Genomic DNA, 15,167 nt, shown 5'->3' with positions numbered 1-15,167 from the left:
GTGATTCTGTGCCCTAAGAAATCGAGAGAAGGAAGGCCAAATTGACACTTGGAGGGTTGGATGATGAGCCCGTGGTCTTGGAGCCGCTGGAATACAGTCCGCAAGTGGGCCAGGTGTTCCTGCTCCGAGGGGCTGGCGACCAGGATATCATCTAAATAAATGAACACAAAAGGCAAATCTCGACCAACACGGTACATGAGTCGCTGGAAGGCCTGTGCCGCGTTCTTTAAACCAAAAGGCATGTGCAACCATTCGAACAACCCGAACGGAGTGATCGTGGCAGTTTTTGGTATGTCCTCCAGACGCACAGGTATCTGGTGGTAGCCCCGCACCAAATCGATCTTGGAGAACACCATGGCACCTTCCAGCCCAGACGAGAAGTCCTGGAGGTGCGGTATGGGGAAACGGTCTGCCGTGGTGACGGCATTGAGGCGCCGGTAATCACCGCATAGTCTCCACCCCCCAGATGCTTTGGAGACCATATGCAACGGCGAAGCCCACAGGCTGTCGGACCGACGGACAATGCCCATTTCTGCCATCTTCCTGAATTCTGCCCGCGCCACCACCAGCTTGTCGGGCGGTAACCTCCGGGCCCGAGCGAAAACGGGGGGACCACGGTGCGGATGTGGTGGACCACGCCGTGCCTGGCCGAAGGGGCGTCGAAGCGTTGGACGAGCAGCTCTGGAAACTCCGCCAGGACCTCAGCATACGGGTCGGGGGCCGCGACGACGGCCTGGACAGTTGGGCGTGGCGGCCGGCGGATACCACGGATATCAGGGACTAGTGAAAAGGCCCAGAGGAAATCCGCGCCTAGGATCGCTTGGCTGACGTCCGCGATAATGAATTGCCATTCGTACGTGCGGATGCCTAAAGCCAGGGACATTGTCCGCGTACCATACGTGCGGATGGGGCTGCCGTTAACCGCGATGAGGGTAGGACCTGTCTTACCCGATCTGGTCTCGAGGCCGGTCGGCGGTACGATACTGACTGTGGCTCCCGTGTCAACCAAATATTCTGTGTCCGTGAATCGATCTCGGACGTAGAGGCGTCGGTTCTGGCCAATCGCAACCGCCTCTATGTACGATCGGCCGAGGCATTTCCCGAGAAGGTACAAGTTGAGCGGCAGTTGCGGGATTCTCCACCCCTTAGTAGATGGTAATAGCACCAGCCGCGCTTGTGCGGCTCCTTTTGGCGGGCTTTTGGAGAATTGGCGGGAGACGCGGCGCCATCTTGATGCCGCTGTGGCGCGGCCGCTGATGTTGAGTCCTTGTTGATCGAACTGCTTCTTTTTGATTTGGACGCCATGAGCGCATCGGCTTTTTCTGCATATGCCACGGGGTCCTTAAAAGAACAATCCATGAGCATAAGTTTGACATCTTCAGGAAGCTTCTCTCGGAATGCCTGCTCGAACATGAGGCAATCTGTGTGTTCACCTGCTAGCGCTAACATTTCAGCCATGTGAACGGACGGCAGCCGATCTCTGAGATCCGGTAGGTGCATAAGCCTCTTAGCTCGGTCATGCCTACTGAATCCGAAGGTTCGTAATAACAGTGCCTTCATGGCCTCGTACTTGTCTTCTGCGGGAGGGTTGACGATGAACCGCATCACCTGTGCGGTCGTCTCCGGCGGTAGAGCGCTGACGAGGTAGTAGCACTTTGTCGCGTCTGCCGAGATGTTTCTTAAGTGAAACTGGGCTTCGGTATGGACAAACCAAGATTGCGGTTGATGTGCCCAAAACGACGGAAGGTGAACGCTGACCGCGCTTAGCTCCGGTGCGCCGGGCATAGAAGCCAAAAACGAGGCGTCGTGTTCACTCATGGTAGGTGATCGGCTGGATCACGTCGGGGTCACCAATATGGCGAGCCTGGAGGCTCGTTCTTTGTTGAAGAAGTTTATTGCGACAGCAATATTCGATCACAAAGTTTACATAACGAGATTACAGACAACCATTAAAACTAACTGTTCACTTCGAAGGAGTCTCTCAACTGACTCCTTTGGGCGCCAAAACCGCACGTGACGACGCTGTCCAATCAGCGGTCTCACTCCCTGGACCAATCCTTACGGTCGCACCCACACGTGACCTTGCTGGCCAATCTGAGGGTTCGACACCTAGGACCACTCTCTATGGTCGCTACAATATGTTAAAGCTGTGAATTGCAGGTCAGAGGTGTGACTGACCCTGAAATCAAAATTTAATTGCTGAGAATCACATTCTACCGACAACATAAATTATTGGAGTTATGGCTGGAGAGGAAGGTTGTCAAAGGATACAATAGGATATACCTCAGTCAAACATTATGGCGAAGACAGGACTGACAGATTTTAACCCAGGCAATTTTGAGGTAATGCATTTTGTGAGGTCAAATGCGATAGAAAAGTATAGATTAAATGGCCAGGTTCTTAGGTGTATTGATGTACAGAGGGATCCTGGGGAATAAGTCCATAAGTCCCTAAAAGAAGCAACACATGTGAATAGAATGGTAAAGAGGGCATGCAGCATTGTTGGATCTTTGAGTATAAAAGTTGACAAGTCGTGATGCAACTGTATAAAACTGTTTGGTTCAGCCATATTTGTGCAATTTTGGTTGTCATTGTATAGGAAAGATGTGGAGCCAGCTAGAAATCCAGCGTCACCCCTCAGGAGTGAAAGGGGGTGTTCTATGAAGAGGTCACTGATCTACATTTGGTTTCTCTAATGTAGAAAAAACACGTTGTTAGCATCAAACGCAAAACACTTTTCATATGGCAGGACACGGAAGTTTGGTCAGATCTGATGGTTATGGATTGCTTAGCTTTACCAATTGTATGCTTTGTTTTGCTGTTCTGCATGCATTTTACCCTGTGTTACAACTTCACCAGAATAATGCCTAATTTTCAGAATGAGAATACTGCTCGTTGAACCAGTGAAATCGAGCAGAGCTTCCCAATAAATATTCATTTTCTTATCTTTACTGTTTAACTCGAGAGGCTGCTTTTAAAGTGGTGATGCTAATCCAAATTCAATAAGATGCGACAATAAAAGACTTTTACAGTGACATTTCCATCAAATCACTGAAGAACAGAGAGCAAGCAGATCCTAGATTCAATTCACATCTGCAATAAGATCTTTACAATTTAGATGAAAGTACTATAATTACCTTTGTTCTAAGTCCTCATGCTTCAACATTGAAATGGTATGAATAAGGTCTACACTTTGCAATAACTGAGTAATCAACATTAATACAATCGCAATAACGAATCATACGGGTGGGGGGGGGGGGGGGGGGGGGGGGGGGGGGGGGTGGGATGGTGTCTGTTATTGTCCCAGTCATTGTCCACTGTAACGGAGTGAGCGGGTTAACGCTGGGAGAGAAGAAACGCACTGTTGGGGGAGTTAAGCAAACGGGAATTCACAAGCCATGGAGCCGCAGAGCCCCTGGCCTCACATGCAGTGTGCCGAGGAGGGTCCGATACTCATGTTGCCTTCAGGCTGCTTGCTCTCTCCACTCCTGCAAACGTAAACACACCATGTGGGGCCAGCTCATTGTCTTGTGGGGCCAGCTCATTGTCTTGTGGGGCCAGCTCATTGCGTAACTGGCAGTAGGGGGAGGGGGGTGCAACGGGAGCCTTGGTTCGCTATAACCAAAATCCGCTATATGGTCTATTAATGCAAGGGTTTACTGTAATATGATGTTACCGTGACACATTGTTGCATGTAAGCTTCAAAATATCATTTTCCACAAAACATTTGTGGTATTTTGCAATTTTTCACAATCTGGAAATAGTTAACAATATTCTTGTGATCAGTAGATAATCAGTAGATAATGAAAATGAATATGGCTAGTCAGTCTAATAATTAGTTTTGTTTCTAATTGAATATTTTAGGTTCAGATACAGGATTGAGAACTGTGGAAATAACAAGGGTAAGTATTATGTATATAGTCCCACTAGAGACAGTGCTGCATTTGGCCTGAGGGGCTGAAACTAGGCAGGTATTTGAATTGTCAGGGGAGCACTTTGGGAATAGTGACCATAATTCTGTAAGTTTCAATAGAGTTATAGAATGGGATGAGGTTTGTGCTCAAATTAAGGACCTAAATTAGGGGAAGACTGATTTCAAAAGCATAAGCAAGGACCCGCTGAGTTACTCAAGCACTGTGAGTCTTTTCCTTTTCCCTAAAGTTGGAGGACTTTAGTTATGGGGAGAGATTGGATAGGTTGGGCTTGTTTTCTCCGAAATGAAGGAGCCTGATGGAATGACCTGATAGCGGAATATAAATTTTGAGAAGCATATATAGTAGAATATCTCTCCCATGGCAAGGGTTTAAAAAATAAGAGGGAAAACTGGTGAGAGGAAGTAGTTTTAAAGGGGATCAGACAGAGGGGGTTGTTTTTACAGTGGTTAATATCTGGAACTCGTGGCCAAAGATGGTGGAAACAGATACAATCACTATGTTTAAGATACTTTTTTCCAGGCACTTAAGTAGCCAATACATTGAAAGATCTAATACAGCAATTGGGATCAGTATAGATGGACAAAAATGTCAGCATGGACATGGTGGGAAGACCCTTTTTCTGTGCAATATGATTCTTACTGTAATGTAATTCAATAAGAAGTAATTTTCATATGGACATAAATAGCAGAAAAATACCCAGTAGGCATGAAGTGTAATATTAGAACAAATCTGGACATCAACAATTTAACCTATAAAATGTTTTATAAGTGTTCGCCAAATTATTGGTGCTCATACTTTCAAAAGGGTTTTTATAGAATGCATTTCTTTCTTTCACTTCAAGTTGCCCCATAGAGGAAAGAAAACTCCAGTCAATGAATGAAGACAGTGACTCTGCTCCACCTTTCTTTGGATATAATTTAATACAGCTTCTTGTGTAGTCTGTTTACTCGTTTCATTGATTTCAAAGCTCACTAGATCTGGCTAGAAGTTAGTGTCCAGTTTCAAATTAATACATTAATCAAATGGAGCTAATCGTAAATCTGGGGCCATTAAATCTGAGGAGGGAATGATTAGTTAAAATGTTGATGATGTATCGACACATCGAGTGGAATAGGATAAAAACAATATATCCTTGAAGCATCTGTAGGAAGGAACTGCAGATGCTGGTTTACACCGAAGATAGACACAAAACGCTGGAGTAACTCAGCGGGACAGGCAGCACCCCTGGATAGAAGGAATGGTTGATGTTTTGGGTCGAAACCCTTCTCCAGTCTGCAGAAGGGTCTTGACTCGAAACGTCACCCATTCCTATCCAGAGATGCTGCCTGTCCCACTGGGTTACTCTGACATTTTGTGTCTATATTCTTGAAGCAGGTTGAAGAGTGGGAGCAGGAACTCGATAGAAACTGTTATAATAATCAATTCTGGAGCTCACAACAACATGCATTAATTTTTCCTTCATCTGAGGAGATGAAATGGGGAAGGAAAGTGACACTGTAATCGTGGTGTGCCGGCAGTTCGTGCCTGTTCCTCTACTGTTTGATGTTAATCCATTTCTGTTGGTCCTTTTATGTTCTTCAATCCTGCCAATCCTCGCTCTTATCTTTTCAGGAAACATTTCTTTGAAGTTTATCAGATCCCTTCTCTTGGCAAGATTTTCAGTTTGCCTTCATATTTGTTTGTCTCTTGTTGAAGGAATTGATATTTGTGATGGAAATAGGATTCTTTTGTCTTAAAAATAGATTCCTTTGTATCCAAAGTTAGCCATAGTATAAGGAAAGCAGAGGAACATTTTTTTTTAAAAGTGCAAACAAGTACATCACAGCCACATCTTTCAACAATGTGTCAGGACTTAGGTTTCATATTTTTGTCACAAATAGAACTCAATAATGTGGGTCATCCTAAAAAATCAGGTTGGCAGAAAATATTGTGCAGGAAATGTGAAAAGTTTGCAGAAAGTATTAATTTGAAACTGGGCACTAATTTCTAGCTAGATCCAGTGGGTTTTAAAATCAATGAAACTAGTGAACAGAATACAAAAAGCTGTATTAAATTATATCCAAAGAAAGATGGGGCAGAGTCATTTTTTACAGATTCATTAACTGGAGACCCAAGGACAGACTGATGTTAAGATGGATTTGTGTTTTTAATTGGGAACAGATGACAACAAGAAATGCTTAAAACAAATAATATCAATGCATTCAAGGGGAAGTTGAATAAAGATAGTGAGGATGGTGCTAATAGGGTAGGCGATGGGAGGTGCATTTGAGCTCAGTTGTTTACCAACAACCTGCATTTACTCAGTATGTCACCGATGAGTTTTGTGCTATTCTAAGACCCAGGATTTGAAGAGTGCAAGTCACTTTCTAAAGCACCACACAAGCAGTTTATCGGGACTGGTTAAGTGAGTTCATCAGTTGTTGCACAATGTGGCAAGAACCATATGGCAAAAACTGTAGAGCTGCTAGAGGAACACAGTGCTTCACTCAGCATATGATGAAGAAAATAGATAGCCGACTTTTCGGGTCAAAACTCTTTATCTAGACTGAAACTGTAAAGCGGTGGTGTATGCAAAACTTATCAATGACAAGTGAGGAGGGCACATAATAATCAAGTGGGGGAGAGATGGGGAGAGATAGTGACAGAGACAGGATGGTGATAAATGAAGAACAAAAGGCTGCCAAATCTGAAAACGTACTCTTCACACTCTTCTCCAACCAAAGAGCATAACATTGCATCCAAGCTACTTCCCTGTTTGTTCCGATCTGGTTTCTTAATATCCTTATCACCATCCCGTCTCTGTCACTGTCTCTCCCCACCCTGGAGTAAGGTGCAACCTCCTCTCTGATTCTGTAGCTTCATCAGTTTCTCAGCATGTTCACTGCTTCAGAAAAAGAATCACTCATCTTAAGTCTATGCCCTCTGGGATTTGACATTACCACCTGGGGGGGGGGGGGGGGGGGGGGGAATGTGACTATCTATCCTATCTAGACCTTTCAGAATTTATAATCTTCTCACAGATCTTCCCTTAGCCTTTGATGTTCTAGGTTTGTCCAACCTTTTCATTTAACTAATACTTTCTACTCCAAGCAACATCATTATGAACCTCTTCTGCACTCCCTCCAAAGCCTCTGCATCCTTCCTGAATGAGGCTTTACCAAAGCTACCTGATGACCTTCCTACTTTTATACTCAATGCACTGACCGATTAAAGACAAATAAGTTGTGCTCTAATTTTACCACCGTTACTACTTGCATTGCAACATACTGGGAGCTATGGACTCAACAGGAACTCAAAAAATCAAGCTGCATTCATTTTCTATCTATACACTAAAACTCTCGTATGTTTGTTTGTTTGTTCCTGAACTACAGCCAAAACGGTACACGATAGTGTTGTGATATTGCTGGGACTACTTTGTGTATCCAAGAACTACTTTGTATGGCTGTGTATATAAGTGATGGGTGTGATTAGGCGGTCACTCTGGATCCAGGCGGCCTTGGAATAAACAGCCTGGAGTTAAGCTCCACCATGATAACATCTTAAACATGTGTACTCGTGGTCCTTCCAGAGTCACAACAAAGGTACAACAAGTACCGGACCACGAAGTACAACATGGTGGCAGCGGCTTGGTGTTTCGCCTAGGGAGGGAATGAAGCATGCCCGAGCAGAAAAGGTTAAAAAGAAGAAAAAAAATAAGAAAAAAAAAAGCCCCGAAGGGAAACAAAACAAAAGAAAAGTTTCCAGCTCGGTACGGGACGTTTGGAGTGCATCCCGACAGGGCCAGTGTGAGTTGGTATAGTTACCTGCTCAGTAGTCGGCGCCGAGTTGCCGACGTGACGCTGCAAGCTGCTGGGGGCGGTGCGTGTAGGCCCACGTCGCGCCCCAGCACCTGTGTAGGCCCGAGATTAGAAGCCTGCGACTACTTCGCGGGGGAGAGACCGGGAGACCCGACACACACGGAGATGTGCGGTGACCGGGGAAGACCGGGAGACCCGACACACACGGAGATGTGCGGTGACCGAGGAAGACCGACACCCATGGAGGTGTGCGGCAACAGGGGAAGACCGGGAGACCCGACACACACGTTCGAAAAGTTGAACGGCAGCTGCCAGGGAGCACCTGTGGGCGGGGCCAGCGCGCACTGCAGCGGAGGCGCGATCGCACCACGATTTCAGCAGTGGGAGCCCAGCAGTGCCAGCCCAGCAGTGCCAGCCCAGCAGTGCCAGCCCAGCAGTGGGAGCCCAGCAGTGCCAGCCCAGCAGTGGGAGCCCAGCAGTGCCAGCCCAGCAGTGAGAGCCCAGCAGTGGGAGCCCAGCAGTGCCAGCCCAGCAGTGCCAGCCCAGCAGTGGGAGCCCAGCAGTGAGAGCCCAGCAGTGGGAGCCCAGCAGTGCCAGCCCAGCAGTGGGAGCCCAACAGTGCCAGCCCAGCAGTGGGAGCCCAGCAGTGGGAGCCCAGCAGTGGGAGCCCAGCAATGGGAGCCCAGCAGTGGGAACCCAGCAGTGGGAGCCCAGCAGTGGGAGCCCAGCAGTGCCAGCCCAGCAGTGGGAGCCCAGCAGTGCCAGCCCAGCAGTGGGAGCCCAGCAGTGGGAGCCCAGCAGTGCCAGCCCAGCAGTGGGAGGCCGGCAGTGGCAGGCAAATCATGGTGGTGGAGCATCTAGAGCCTACACTACGTTTGATCTACACAGCACGTCTTCTTGAGGGGAAGATATGGAACAAAATGAATATTTTGTGTTTAATGACTGTAGTGATCTGTGTAATGAAAGCTTAATGTATTATATTTGATGCTTTTGTATAAATGTATATATCTGTGGAGTGACCACACGGAGTGAGTGACCACCCGGAGTGAGTGACCACCCGGCGATGAGTGAAACTCCGCAGAGGAGTGACCACCGTGATGGCGAAAAAAGCAATTGTGTTTAGTTGTGTTATTGGTTTTGTTTGCAAAAAGCAATGGTGTTTTGGTTTTGTTTGTTAAATATATTTTAGCCCTCGAATGGTAAAGAAACCAATTTTATATAAGACAAGGGGGATGTTGTAATATATAAGACAAGGGGGATGTTGTGATATTGCTGGGACTACTTTGTGTATCCAAGAACTACTTTGTATGGCTGTGTATATAAGTGATGGGTGTGATTAGGCGGTCACTCTGGATGCAGGTGGCCACGGAATAAACAGCCTGGAGTTAAGCTCCACCATGATAACATCTTAAACATGTGTACTCGTGGTCCTTCCAGAGTCACAACAAAGGTACAACAAGTACCGGACCACGAAGTACAACAGATAGCACGACAATTTTAGGCCGACCTTCCTCACCATGGTGCTAATGGAAGAAGTTTCATTGAAATTTGTGTAATATTTTTAAAGTTATTCACATTTTAAAGTTTGAATCTATCTCCGAGGGAGGGAGGGGGTGAAGGGAGGGAAGATAATGGGGGATGAGAGGGATAGAGTGGGGGGGGGGGGGGGGGAGGGGAGGGTGCTGCACCAATGCAGGAGAGGTTTGGGCCCAACGGGTTCACTAGGTCTAGTATCATTTTATAAGTAAGGTTTATGCTGTTGTTGCTTTTAAATCATAAACCATGTAAATAATTTTCTGAAGCAAACCTCATGTAGATAAGAGGCAGCCACAATCACCTTCAGCATAGTAGTACAGATGATAATCAGCATTGTCTAGCTATTTTAAAGTAGTACAGGCAGGCTTAGTTTTGAATTAATTTGCAGAGTTACACTATTGTGAGCAGACACGGCATATCGTACAATGGATCCTGTATGTTATGCCATTACCTCCAGAATAAGTCTAGATACCGAGCAGCTTTTAAACAAATTACAGGAAGCAATACACTTGGTCAAGTAGGGACTGTTTAGTTATTATTCCTATTCAAATATGTCTTTAGTCCATTTATTGATAGGAGTGTTTTTATAACAGGGACCAAATGATGCACTTGGAATTAGCATTGCTGGTGGCAAGGGGAGCCCTCTAGGTGATGTGCCTATCTTCATCGCTATGATCCAAGCCAGTGGAGTGGCTGCACGCACACACAGGCTAAAGGTAGGGGCAGCAAAGTCATATATGTCTTGTTAATCTGCAGCAGTTGTTGCAATATAATATTCAATCTACATGTTAAATATCTTCAATATGCTTCTGACCTAAAATGTTTAACGGTTATCATAATGGAAATGGCTTCAATGCATAAATTATTGATTCCATTTTTTACATCCATTAGATTTTCAGTTTTAGTGCAGTTAAGGTGTGTTGACACAAGAACAATTGAAAGTATAATAATAAGAAACGGTAGATTAGCTCCAGTGTACCATTCCATGAAGAGCTCTTCAAATATATTTAGTCCTCAATTGATCAAGCACAGACAAAATTTTAATAAGATACGTTTTTATTCCAAAATATTCGAACCACACGAGGAAGGTTTTATGGACAGATGCATGTTGGACTCATTTTCAGGGCCTTGAGACAAAACCCCTTGTAAAACTTTGCTGTTTTCTTTGATTTCTCCGGCTTAAAAAAAATTGAGAAAGCTCATTGTTCATGCCTTTGCTGCCATTGTTTACATATCCATACACGTGTTTTACGGAAACTGATTGCATCCAATTATTTTTGTTAACCACAATTTTCTGTCACCTTGAAATATTTGATCAGTCTGTGACTGACTACAGCTTTTAGCTTTTGAATGTGTTGTTTATGTTATGCACCTCAAGAAATCAGCTCCATATAAGTTTTCTTTCTCTGGGGTGACTAAGGTGTCTCCAAAAGGCTCCAGAGGTTTGCACATATAAGAAAGTAGTGGTCAGATAGTCTCCCTCCAAAACTGTTAATTGCCTTTTGGTTTTCCTACGTCTGTATCTGTGTTTTAATCAATAAATCATCTACCTTCTCTATAAATAGTGTATTCCTTTTCTGGCATTCATATTCGTCTTCTAGCCCTTTATTCATCCTTTGGCCAATGTTTCCATTTTCATTAAATCTTTCCAAATTGTTGCTGAAATCTAACTATTGCTTTGTGTATGTAGTTCGAGTGGTTTCAGTATAATAAGAGGAGACCCATGGATGCAAGAATAAGCAGCTCACATAGCAATCAAATCATGCTGTTAAATGTTTAGATATGGACAACAGACAATGACAGGTTGCACTTGGACTCTCTCTAACACCTTTCTCTGTCCCGATATGGCCTCCTTTGCATCGACAAGACTAAATGTAGACCAGTTTCGCCGAACACGTGCTATGTCCATCAAGGATCTCCCGTTTGGTAGCCATTTTAACACCCTTCCCATTCCCATATTTACTTTTTTAACTTTGCCCTCCCCCATTGCCAGAGTAAGGCCACACGCAAACTGGAGGAACAGCTCCTAGTTTTCTGCTTGGGTAGCTACAACCCAGTGGTATAAACATTATTTTTACCAATTTTTAGTAACTCACAAACAACTCTTTTTTTATTCCTTCTTCCCCCCGTTCCCTGTGCCCCATCTCGACTCACACCTATTTCTCTCCTTCCCCCTCCCCTTTCACCTATATTCTTTCTTCTGGCTTCACAATTCGCAACTCTTCAATCCTTGTATTTCACACCTATTATTTCCATCTCTGCCTTTGTCAACCAACTGCCTATCAAAAATGCCACTCGCACGTGTCCACCCATTACCTGCCGTGCTTTGGCCTGCACCTCCTCTCATCCAGCCCCCCCACCACACAAACACGCGCGCACACTCACACACACACACACTGCGTCACGGCAATGTGCAGGAAATAATTACAGTAAAATTCAAGACATTGGTATTTTAATCAAAGTACAAAAACTGATATGTGCTGATCTAGCTTTGTGAGTGTTCACCTCCCATTTGAAATTAATTTCTCTTGCAATTAATTAGCAGTTTGTTTAATATTAGGTTGGGGATCGGATTGTCAGCATTAATGGCCAGCCCCTGGATGGACTGTCTCATGCAGAAGCAGTTAATCTATTGAAGAATGCCTACGGAAGCATTATCCTTCAGGTACTGAAATAATGGCAGCAACAGCTGCATGCAGCAGATAACGCCTATTCAAAAGCAATAGAGTATTGCTGGCAAACATTACCACGTCCAACGGGGATAAGGATTCTAGCCTGGGTGAATCACACAGGATTTGGCAATGTTTAGATCTGTTGGTGTCTAGATATTTCAGTGCCACCCATGTAACATTTTGAAAGATCATGTGCATACTTATGTGAATTATAACAAGTGTAACTATGACACTTGGATAATAATGCTTTTTGCCCTTAAGATTCATGTTTCCTGCTTTCCTGTGAAGTCTTATAATTTGAATCAAAATGTCAGCTTATTAACTGCACCAATTAATAACTAGAACACCACAAAGATAATAAATATGGTTGTACTGCTACAATGTTTTAAAGTATAGGGGATACCACATAATAAAGTAGATCTATAAAACATCTATTAGTGATTTTACATTCTTAATATTTGTTTATCTAATCCATGCCAATAACAGACACACTACAATACTGTAAATTATTTCAATGTCTGGTTTTAACACCATTAGGTATAATTATATTTTTTCCATATCAGAATAAACATATGCTGGACTCAATTGCACAGGCATTTGGCATTAATGTTACTGTTCATGAAACATTTTTCTGGTGCTATTTTGTATTGGAAACCTGTAGTAAAAGAAATGAAGAGTTTCTACAAATAGAAACTACATATTTGTTTCCACTTAAAAGTTGTATTGTTTGTGGCTTAATAGTGGTGTTTATGCCAAGTAAATCTAAACTATGGGGACTGCCATTGAATGAATGTCTTTAGAATCACATGTGGGGTTCACATATGACAATTTCTGTTCCTATCCTCAAAAACATCACCTTTCTCCAGACAGGCAGTTTTTTAAAAATCCCAGTTCATTTCTTCCAGGGTTTCACCCAAAAAGAACTGTTCGTTTATTAATGTTGACATTAATTGTCAAGCCATTTTCTTGAGAAGTATCAGACATTCATGCAATACTCTGACACATATGAAAGACAACTTGCAAGTTGACAGCCTGAATTATTTTATTACTCTTTGACGACTAAATTACGGAGACCAATAGTAAGATGAAATAACCGACTGCTAACCAGAGATGTAATCACCATCTTGTTATGCCTTTATGGCTCTATTCTTTTTCCTTCTACAGACATGTGTAGCAATCCAATTGCCCACATCTATGATGACATTGTGCATCAATCACAGGTCTCCACATCAGGAGGCTCTCACTTCTGTTCTGAATACATGATAACACTTAAGTTCATTCTTAGTTCATCCATTTTTCACAAGACTCATTAGGCCTGGAATGTGATCTTAATTGGAAAATGTCCCCAATGCAATTGAAATATTTGAATAGCAGAGATGTTGCCTTAAAGCCTCATCTATCCCTTTAGCTAATCCAGTAAGCTACCTCAATGAGAGAAATAGTTTCATTTTGATGGCCTTGTCTGCTATTTTTATGGACTGAGATTCTTCCAAGCAGCACCGTGAATTGAGCACCTAATTGTCCTACCTGCCAAACACAAATCCTCAGCTTTCCCAGGCAGCTCAATCCATCAACTTCTGTGTGGAAAGTTCAGTAACTGGATGCATCCTTATACCATTTCTCACACTTCAGGACTGCATTATTCGTATATATGTACATACGGCTCATATTTTCTAGCTACAGATTTCTGTGCCAGTCTCAGGTTGATGTAAGCTTGAACTGACTTCAAATTATCAATATATAAAACTCTCATTTGTTTGTTTGTTCCTGAACTACAGCCAAAACGGTACAAGATAGCACAACAATTTTAGGCCCACCTTAGTCACTGTCGCCCCTTTGGTGCTAATGGAAGAAGTTTCATTGAAATCGGTGTTATATTTTTTAAGTTATTCACATTTTAAAGTTTAATCTATCTCCTAGGGAGGGAGGATAAGGGAGGGAGGAGGAGGGAAGGGGAGGGTGGTGGAGGGGGAGGGAGTGGGGAGCGGAGGGGAAGGGGGCTGAAGGGAGGGTAGGGGAAGGGGGAGAGGGGAGAGGGGAGGGGAGAGGAGAGGGTGCTGCACCAATGCAGGAGGTTTGGCCCAACGGGTCCACTTGGCCTAGTTATCATTTAAAATTGCTTAATGAGGAAGAAAGAAGTCATTGAGACAAAGATACATTTTACTAATTTCTTGGAGAAAAAAGAGCCTCATAGTAGTTTAACAAAACATTACATTTTGGTTTCTCTGCAGCTTTGTTTATGTAATGTTTCCAGTTCTTTGGAGCAGAGCTAGTCTTACATTTTGCAAAACTTTAATCAGGAGTGCTTTTACAGTGTTTAAAAAATATCTGCAATTGTTCTGGTGTGTATGTATTGCAAAGATAATTCACAGTAGCTTGTCATTAGTAAACAACATGTACTTGCTATCAGCGTTTTGGCCACATTCTAACCAGAAGGTCAGATAAATGCATTCATTCATGCAAATGACAAGGATGTAGGTTGATTATCTGCCTATCTTCAATAGAATGTTAAGAGTTTAAAAATGCTGTTTGTTAACTAAAGATTAGGGTCTCCAGGGAGCAATTACCACTCGAAACCCTGTGTCTGTAGGCTTGCCTGGTTTTTGCATGATTTAATCTGTTTGTATAGCAGGTGTAGTAATGAGATAAGGAAAGGCTGAGGGTGCTTGTTGATGTGTACAAACCACAGCAGATCTGTTAATTGGGACTTTTTCACCCATTGGGATAGTTTCTTTACCCTTTACATAATGTGACTTTTTTTTCCCCTGCAGAGAGAAGAAAGGTATTTCTCTGTATTATGTATCATAAACTGGAAGTCTAACAGCAAAGAGGCTTATGTTATATTAAGCAGCCAGTCTCTTTGGGCTTTATATTTTTGAGATCAAACTGAAGAAATCAAATAATGTTTTTTTTAAAGTATATTTATTTATAAATAAAGTAAATTATATTTCACTCAATTAATCCACGGGCTTAAACATATTTGTCTGTTCTGTCACAGCATCAAATTCCTTACTAATTGAGATTCCATATTTTGCCTGTCTAATTTAAGATTTAAATAAAAATAGCACAGAATAAACAAAGGATCCTTGGAGGCAACCAATGGTTATGTCATTTAAAGAAGACCAATAATCTACTCATAATTTACTCACTGCTCCTGCTCAATCAGTTCAAACTCATGCTACACTGAGCATGAAATATTAGTTATTTGTTCAAATCTCACAATATAA

The 15,167-nt window shown here is 43.3% G+C and overlaps 1 protein-coding gene across 8 annotated transcripts in view; it reads left to right on the top strand.

Moving 5' to 3' along the window:
• Positions 1–15,167, top strand: part of patj (PATJ crumbs cell polarity complex component) — a 209,155-nt gene that overhangs the window by 186,434 nt on the left and 7,554 nt on the right. For all 8 annotated transcript variants that reach the window (XM_078407277.1, XM_078407272.1, XM_078407270.1 and 5 more), the window contains 3 exons: positions 3,865–3,902; positions 9,862–9,984; positions 11,829–11,933. In XM_078407277.1, coding sequence (XP_078263403.1) covers positions 3,865–3,902; positions 9,862–9,984; positions 11,829–11,933 — 266 coding nt within the window. The remainder of the gene's footprint in view (positions 1–3,864; positions 3,903–9,861; positions 9,985–11,828; positions 11,934–15,167) is intronic.

The sequence above is a fragment of the Rhinoraja longicauda genome, chromosome 11 (assembly GCF_053455715.1).
Source record: "Rhinoraja longicauda isolate Sanriku21f chromosome 11, sRhiLon1.1, whole genome shotgun sequence".
Lineage (NCBI taxonomy): Eukaryota > Metazoa > Chordata > Chondrichthyes > Rajiformes > Arhynchobatidae > Rhinoraja > Rhinoraja longicauda.
Note: the sequence above shows the minus strand (reverse complement) of the source record. Positions and strands in the feature narration are given on the sequence as shown.